The following is an 8,896-nucleotide window of genomic DNA, read 5'->3' as shown; positions in this document are numbered from 1 at the left end:
GCGGTTCCAGATCTCACGCCACACACAAGGTACAGATCGCGCCACCATCCTCCTCCCTAATGCTCGTCGTGCTGAACCAATTGATCTGGCATGGATGGATCGATTGATTTTAGTTGATGATGAAGGATCATGTGATTGGAGCTCTTCATTGAGATGCCTCCAGAAGCAGAGAATCATTGATTTTAATGTGTATGTTGCAGGGTAAAAATTGATGCATAATGCTTGTATTGACATACATGATTGATTTCAATGTGTATGTTGCAGGGTAAAAATTGATGCATAATGCTTGTATTGACATACATGATTGATTTCAATGTGTATGTTGCAGGGTAAAAATTGATGCATAATGCTTGTATTGACATACATGATTGCTATGCACATTGCAAGTACTGATCTTTATGGTAATTACATGTTTTATGTGATTGATTATGATATGGGCATATTTTTATTTTTCTCAGATTGTTGTAATTTAGATGGATCAGAGGACCAAGCTTTTAATTTATGGGGCTGCAGCACATATGTTACTTTCAATGATGGCCATGATTATTGAGTCTAGAAAAAGAAATAGGGGTGCATCGAGAGAAAGAATTAGCTATGGTCCAATAGATGAAAGGGATAGGATGAGATTTGAGTATCTAAACAATAAAATATGGAAGAATGATGTAACTTGTGTAAACATGCTTAGGCTTAATAAGGCATCATTTTTTCGTTTTTGTAAGCTTTTTAGGGATCGTGGCTTGTTGCAAGATACTATACATATGTGTGTTGAGCAGCAAGTTGCTATGTTTTTGAACACAGTGGGACACAACCTTAGGAATAGATTAGTTGGCACCAATTATAATAGATCTGGTGAAACAGTTAGTCGTTATTTCAAGAAAGTACTTCACGCGGTTGGTGAGCTACGAAATGAGCTTATTACGCCACCTTCATCAACGACTCCAAGTAAAATTGCAGGGAACCCAAGGTGGGATCCTTACTTTAAGGTGTGAGGTTCAGCTCTAACTCCGTTTTAGTTTTTAGGCATAAACGCTTATGGTCCCTAATCTTTTGTGCCTTCTATTCATCATAAAATAGGATTGTATTGGGGCTATTGATGGCACGCATGTACGAGCCTCTGTTACTAAGGATATGGAGCCTTCCTTTCGTGGTAGGAAGTCTCATGCTACTCAAAATGTAATGGCAGCCGTAGATTTTGATCTTCGGTTCACATATGTTTTGGCTGGTTGGGAGGGGACAGCCCATGATGCTCTAGTTTTACGGGATGCTTTAGAACGTGAAAATGGTCTTCGTGTCCCACAAGGTAATAGATAAACTTTGTAGCTCAATTTCTCTATACCATTTATTTTTATTAGCAATGTCACCTACATGTCCCTCATATGTTAGGCAAGTTCTACCTAGTTGATGCTGGATACGGAGCCAAACCGGGATTCTTACCCCCTTTTCGTGGTGTGAGGTATCACTTGAATGAGTGGGGAAACAATCCTGTACAAAATGAGAAGGAGTTGTTCAACCTGAGGCACTCATCTCTTCGTGTGACAATAGAGCGTGCATTTGGATCACTTAAGAGGAGGTTCAAAATTCTTGATGATGCCACTCCCTTCTTTCCATTTCCAACTCAAGTGGACATTGTGGTTGCATGTTGTATTATTCACAATTGGGTTATACAAGACGGGGGTGATGAACTAATCATACCGGAGACCAATTGGATGCCTACTCATAACCACGCTTCATCATCAAGTGGGCAAGCAAGGGAACATACATTTATGGTTAATTTCAGGCAGGAAATTGCCAATCATATGTGGGAAGACCGGCAAAACCACTATGGAAACTAAAATATATTTGTAATTTTATCAATAACTATGTATTTGTGATCAAGAACTATGTATTCTTTGCTGAATTTACTTTGTATGGACACATGTTGCTTGTTGAAATCAATTTGTATGGATATCTTGCTTGCTGAAATCAATTTGTATGGATATCTTACTTGCTGAAATCATTTTGTATAGACATCTTGCTTGCTGAAATCAATTTGTCATCTTTCATGCTCACTTTGTATGGACACATGTTGCTAGGAAATGGAGGCTGATGCAAGAGGGGGAAAAGCTGAGGGCGGTGGACAGTGTCAATGGACACCAACAATGTCCTCTTTCATGCTCACTTACCTAGCCAACATTGTGGCTAATGGTACTAGAACATCATCTGGCTTCAAAAAAGTTCATCTCAACTCTTGTGCTAAGGCTTTGAATGAACATTTCAAGCTGAATAGGTCTGCGGATCAGATTGCTAATCATCTTAAGACATGGAAAAGGAAGTATAATAAGATCAACCAACTTAGAAAGTTGAGTGCTGCCCTTTGGGATGAAGATAATTTCATCATTTCTCTTGATCATGAGCACTATGCAGACTATGTTAAGGTAAAATTGCAGTAGCAATTATTATTTTTTATCTATCTCATGCTTTCTCTAATAATTGGTGTACTCATTGCTAGGATCACAAAACTGATGATGAATTTTTAAACAAACCTCTTAAGTACTATGGTGAGATGGTTACTATCTTTGGTAACAGTGTGGCTACGGGAAAGTATGCAAAAGGATCAAATGAGCCTCTAGCTACTGAAGGGGATGACAATGAAGATCATGATGAGGGTGACAATGGTGCTACAGCAATGGCTGATGACAATGGGGCAACATCTTCGGCCACCAAACCCAACAAGAGAGCTAGGATTGTCGAAAATGAAGATGAGGGGTTGATTCGAGCATTCAAATCTGTTGGTGAAAGACTTGCCACTGCTATAGAGAAGGCTGCTACTGCGGATAAGGATGTGCCAAGTGATTTGTTTGATAACGTGAACAGCCTTCCAGGTTTTGATGACACACACAAGTCTTTTTACTATGCTCATTTGATTGAAAAGCCTCATATTGCTAGAGCCTTCAACACGCTTCCATTCGACTACAAGTTAGCTTGGCTTGCCAAGTTCGTTAGTGACAACTTTCCTGAAAGCTAAACTGCCTTTGATGATGGCTAGTATCCCTACTAGCAACCAGCGGATCTGACATATCTGTGAATTAATTATGGACTATGTTTGTAAGGTGAAGATTTTGCTAAATATATATGATGCTTGTACCCTATAAAACAATGCACTGTGGGTCAATGTTGTCACCTGTATATTTTGAAGCAACACTTGTTGTTAACCATCAGACTAGGTTGATGTACTTGATCAGTTGCTTTCCATTGTTATCTGTTTAAATGGATATTTCTCTGTTCTGCTATTTTTTTCCTTTTTTAGATCATTTCTTTCTGTTTATTCATATTTGTTTCAGATAAGGCTTATCCTTAATGGTCTGTTTTGTAATGATGACGGACCTAGTGACATGTGAAGATTACATGTGAAGAGATATTAATCTACTGATTTTATATACACAATCTGTTTGCAATGTTTGCTATGCACTTGTAGAATATTAGGAATGCAAATTATTAGACCTTGCAATGGCGAAATGTGCAGGTGTGCATAAATACATGTTTATCTATTCAATTTCTGGTTTTTCTGTGTATGTATATGTATTCTTCTTTCACCAATCAATCACAAGTATTTGTATATGTATTCTTCTTCCACCAATTTAATCTAGCATCACAGCTACTCATATGGAGTCATTGGTATTGTCTACATGCCAATAATAGGGTAAGCTCACCAAAATAGAAAGGGGTAACCATAACTAGCTTGTCCATCCCTATCCCACCAACCAAACAAGAAATTGGATCATCCTATCCTATACTTGTCCTACAAACCAAACAACAAATAGATTCGTTCCATCCCGTCAACCAAACAAACATCTTGAATCATCCCATCCTTAAATATATGAATGGGATCATCCTATCCCACCTCGCTCTCCAACCAAACGCAACCTTAACTTTTATTGTCTGAAACTTTGGATAATTATTTGGTTATTTAAATGAATCCAAATGAAAATGTTATAAACTGTAAAGTTGTAGATTTCGTCAAGAACTATAGTTTTCATATATTTTTTCTTTATTTGTCGCCATTTGAAAATTCATAAAATATGTATCCTACAGACACACACAATTTTTCTTAATATTTGTCTATGTCTTATGACACGTCACAAACGGATTTTTTTTAATGCACGTCTCTATCTTAGACATATCACAAACAATTTTTCTTAATTAATTTTTATATGTGTCTTATGATACATCGCTAATAGTTTTTATTAATATCCATCTGTGTCTTATAACACATCACGTATGATTTTTGTTAATATCAGTATGTGTCTTATAGTATATCACATACAATTTTTATTATTGTCCGTCTATGTCTTCTGCCACACCGAGACGACCGGTTATGTCAGAGACACATCTATTTTAATAACCGTCTCTAAATACCTTGGCACTGATGGGTTAAAAAAAAAACCATTTATGATACCTCATTTATTTTTACTGTTTCCGTGGTAGTGGGGACTGCTAGCAGCATGCACGCTAGCCGGGCGTATAGATGGATGGGTGCTCCGTAATCGCAGATCTTTCCGTGCCCGCGCGCGCGCCTATATGGACGCATCGAGGATTACGGGCGCGGCGATCGCTGCGTTTGAGGAAGTTGGTGGCGTTCTGTCGACAAATGGAGCCCCCGCGTCCGCATCCATATACACGGTGACGATCTTTTGTTTTCATCTCATCTCGATCCATCATATACCACTGGTTCATTTGGGACACTAGAGGTCAAGCTCAAGGGGTCGATCTTTGAATAATGGTAGAAACTTTAATAGTTTTGAAGTCAATCGAGATTGCTAGCGGAATGTTGCTGGTCAGCCTGCAACTTCTGATCAAGTTATAGTGCTTGTGCTAGGTAAAACTTTGATGTGCATCTACGATCTACCTAAAACTCGCTACGACTACATGTGATTGTTGAATTAATATACTTTGATTGGTGATTAAGTATTTAAGTACACCCTAGGCTACTAGCAGTTGCACAGTGGGTATCCAATGTTAGTGACGTACGCTGCTATATCTGAAGCACAAGACCGCGATAATCTGGTCCATACGTCACTGCCGAAAGACGTTAGTAACCACTTGCCAATTGCATGCCGTGTTGCTTCGAGTTCGAAACTAGCTTCGGATCCCCACAACCACAAAGGGGCCGGGCTCCCTAGCAAGAGGCAGGAAAGCATGTGTCTCAATATCGACCAAATCACCACCATAGATATCGAGCTCCTACAAAACACCGTCGCCCCTTCACCACAGCTCCACATGTACCATACTTTAAACGCCGATTAAGCCAAACAAAGTAGAAAACTACTTGTCAATTGTCATGCGTGGAACCCTAAGCCAGCTGCAAGCTTTTCCCTGTCCTCCATCCTTGCAAGTGCCTGTGGTTAGCGTAAACAACACTGAACACAAAGGTGATCTAGCCTCTAGTGGTTAAAGATTCGAGTGAGCTCAAGCGCGTTCGATCGTGATAAGCTTGGGGAGACGTGAGAAGCATGTGGAGCTCGCACATGGCTCAAATTAAATGAGACGGACTTGGGTTAGCTACAGGAAGAAGATAGAGACGAGCCTTTGCTTCCGTTGAGAGGCATTCGGTTCGATGGATCCGTCCGCCCCCTCCCTAATTTCAGCTCCTTGGAGTGAGTTCTTCGGGGGGGAAAAAAAATCTGCAAACGTCTCTTGCTATAGCACCGCTAGAATCAAGGCCTGCCCTAAGGGCAGGGCAAAGGTGCAATCGCCATGGCCCCCAAAACTCAGGGCCCAGCCCATGTATACTTATATATACATAGTATATGAATACAACATTTATTGGTTAGTCACTGGTCAAAATTTAGCGCAAGAATTACTTTATAGAATTTCCCTCGTCTAGAATGTTGATTTGGAAATGCTAAGCCTTAAATCACATTACCTCCTTCTGCTCTCATTCTTTTCATCACTGTCTCATGAAGTCTGAAGGCATCTCATATTCTTATTGCCCTCCTCTCTTCAAACGAAGTTAACTTAGCATGTTGGGTCAACTTTTGCCACCATTAATGGAATACAAAGGCTTAGAGCCTGTTTGGTTGGACTGAGCCTTTTCAAAAGCTACTTTCAAAAGTTGCTATTGAAAAGCCGCTTATAAAGAAATTATTTTTGAATTGACTTTTGATGTGGATAATATATATATATAATATATATAATACCTATTAGAACATCATCTCTTAGAAGCTAAAAAAGCTACTTCGGATCAATTTTTGCTTTCAGTAATAATGATAGCTTTTATTTCTCAGAAGCTATTTTCAGAAATGGACAGTTTGATTCAGCTTTATGCTTCTAAATAGCAAAAACCAGCAGAAACTGAACCAAACAGGGTATTAGTCCTTGTTTGTTTTTAGTCTGGTTATGGATTTTAGCCTCAAAAGCAAAAACAAAAACAAATGGTCCAAATCTAAAAGTTAATTCGAATAATCCACAAGCCACATTATACTACAAAATCCCACAATCTATAATCTGGTGGGAAAGAGCCTCTCCACAAAATCCAGATTATGACAATCCACAATAAAAACAATCATGGCCTAATCTCGAGGGCTTCCACTTAATCCGCCTCTAATAGTCTAATTTCGTCCATTTATAATAATTCTACTAAAAAACCTCACATAACAGTTACATATATGATATGATACATGTTATTGTTTTTTCTTTCTCTCCTATCCTATAATTATTTCCTCGGACCTACTAACATCTATGAACAACTGAATTACAAGTAATTATGAGGTTTATGTTCTTGTGATGTATTCATCGTTACCTTATAATTTTGATACAAGAAAATTGTTATCGCTTGCATTCGCATATAGGGACTCTAATTTTGTATCATCTCGGGCCTACAAAAGGTTAGAACCGTCCTTGGCTTGGATGGCTACCACATGCTCTAACGTGGATCTTAAAGCAGTGGACGAGATCCTTTCAACGCTAATCATATATGTCAAGTAATATGCATGCAAGATAATTTTTTATTTGGACGAGATCCACCGTTTTGATATTCAAGTTGATGACATATGACCGTTATCAGATGGTGCTGCAAGAAGAGACGTTTGCGACACCGCTGGATAGAATTTTTTCGACTAGTAAGATACATGTGTGTTACAACAGTTCCTAAATGTTACATCTGAATATTGTATTTCACACGGAATATAAACTAAATAATCTATCCTACTTAAAAAATACATACTTGTGTCCTAACTCTATGTCCTGCCCTCGCACGTTCTGCCCTCCCTCCTCCCACGATCCTACTACTACAACTAACTGCCCACCCGCATGGCTCGCCTCCGGCCTGCTCATCCTTCCTCCTTCCTCGCTACCCACATATTGTACCCCATACCTAAGCCCCTCACAGCAGCCCCCCGCCCCGCGCCTCTCGTGCCAATTGTCACATCCCCTATGTGCCGTCATCGGGAGCCACCAGTATTGTCGCCCTCCTACGCCCAACACCTAGGTGCGACCTTCCTGCTACCCGATGCCTCCTTGCTCAGGCCCAAGTCACTCGGCTGGCCTCCTCCTCCCTCTCCGGTTGGCCCTGTGCCAGCTGGCCTGGGCAACAGCCTCGCACCGCGTCGGTTGGCCTCCTCTTCTTGCTCCACGTGTAGGACGAGCATTGGAACCCGGATCTAGCGGTGGCGACGCCGGGTCCGCTTGGATCCGGCAGCCGCGAGGCTAGGGAGTCGATTGCTCATCTCGTCACCGCACCGCCACCGGGACATCACCACCACGCCAGGGGGAGCCACACTGCCCACCCCTTCTCGCGACCAATACCTGCACCTCCTTGCTGCACGCACTCCTATCGTCCCCGCAACAGTTGCGGACCTCCCAGGATCTTCAGCTCTCTTTGATCTACATACACAGTGGCCTAATCGGTGATTCCTCGTCGCCCTTCGATTCCTGCACACGGCAACTCTCCCTTCCGCTCTTGTGCCTGCCCAGCCCCTTGCTCCTCACCTTGAGCCCTCCCTCCGTACAATCGCGCACCTTTATGGACGAGGGGCTATTATTCGATGAGAAGAAGGTGGCCAACGGTGCCGGAGACGACGAGCGGCTCGAGCTGGTCAGGCTGCGAATCTCACCCTAGGATTGTCGAGAGGCTCACGGGCAAGGGCATCACCACCTTGTTCCCTGTTCAGGTAAATGCTTAATTATTGCAATGAAGTTGCTTCCATTTTTCTAGGATTTGTTTAGCAGAGCAAGTGTTGTTAGTGGCGTGAAGAATAATCGAGTGACCGTACATTCACATGCTCGCTGTGAAAGTTGATTGCTTAGACTACTATAAAAAATATTTTCAGAGCCGAGTAATAACTCATTTTTATAGACATTTCGTTCACCTATTTATTATCAAAAGCCTGTGAAAATGAACGGTTTTTACAGGTGTAAAAAGACCAACTCTGAAAACCTATTGTCACAGGTGGTTCACTTAATAAACTGTCTATAGTGATAGTTTTTCACAGGCGGTTCCTTAAGTGGACTGTCTGTGATAATTGATCTTTAAATTGATATTTTTATCTGAAAAAATTGATTTTTTTTACCGACCAGGCATCCGCGCGGCCGCGATGTTGTAAGTCACAAGTTACACATTTTTTTCGAAAAAATACACACACGTACGATTCTTGGCACTCGAACTTGAAACCTCTCAGGTCGCACGAATCCTCCTTATCATCCCACTACAAAACTATGACTGATTATAATAGCATATGCATTCCTTTTGATATCTTCTATCTGAAACTTCAAACGATTATTTGGATATCTAAATTACTTCAAATGAAAATGTTTTGAAATACAAAGTTGTAGATCACATTGAGGGTTACAATTTTGATATAAAGTTTATCCTCAACCAACATTGTATGAAAAAAGTTATAAATTTTTAAGATAAATTATC

At 40.6% G+C, this 8,896-nt stretch overlaps 1 protein-coding gene across 1 annotated transcript; it reads left to right on the top strand.

The window, feature by feature from the left end:
• Positions 1–473: 473 nt before the first annotated feature.
• LOC133889580 (uncharacterized) lies at positions 474–3,004 on the top strand. Its single transcript, XM_062330049.1, has 5 exons — positions 474–983; positions 1,075–1,300; positions 1,384–1,766; positions 2,082–2,414; positions 2,489–3,004. The coding sequence occupies exons 1-5, from the start codon at positions 474–476 to the stop codon at positions 3,002–3,004; spliced, it is 1,968 nt and encodes a 655-aa protein (XP_062186033.1).
• Positions 3,005–8,896: the final 5,892 nt, after the last annotated feature.

Source organism: Phragmites australis, chromosome 13 (genome assembly GCF_958298935.1).
Source record: "Phragmites australis chromosome 13, lpPhrAust1.1, whole genome shotgun sequence".
NCBI lineage: Eukaryota > Viridiplantae > Streptophyta > Magnoliopsida > Poales > Poaceae > Phragmites > Phragmites australis.
This window is presented reverse-complemented; position numbering and strand designations above follow the sequence as displayed.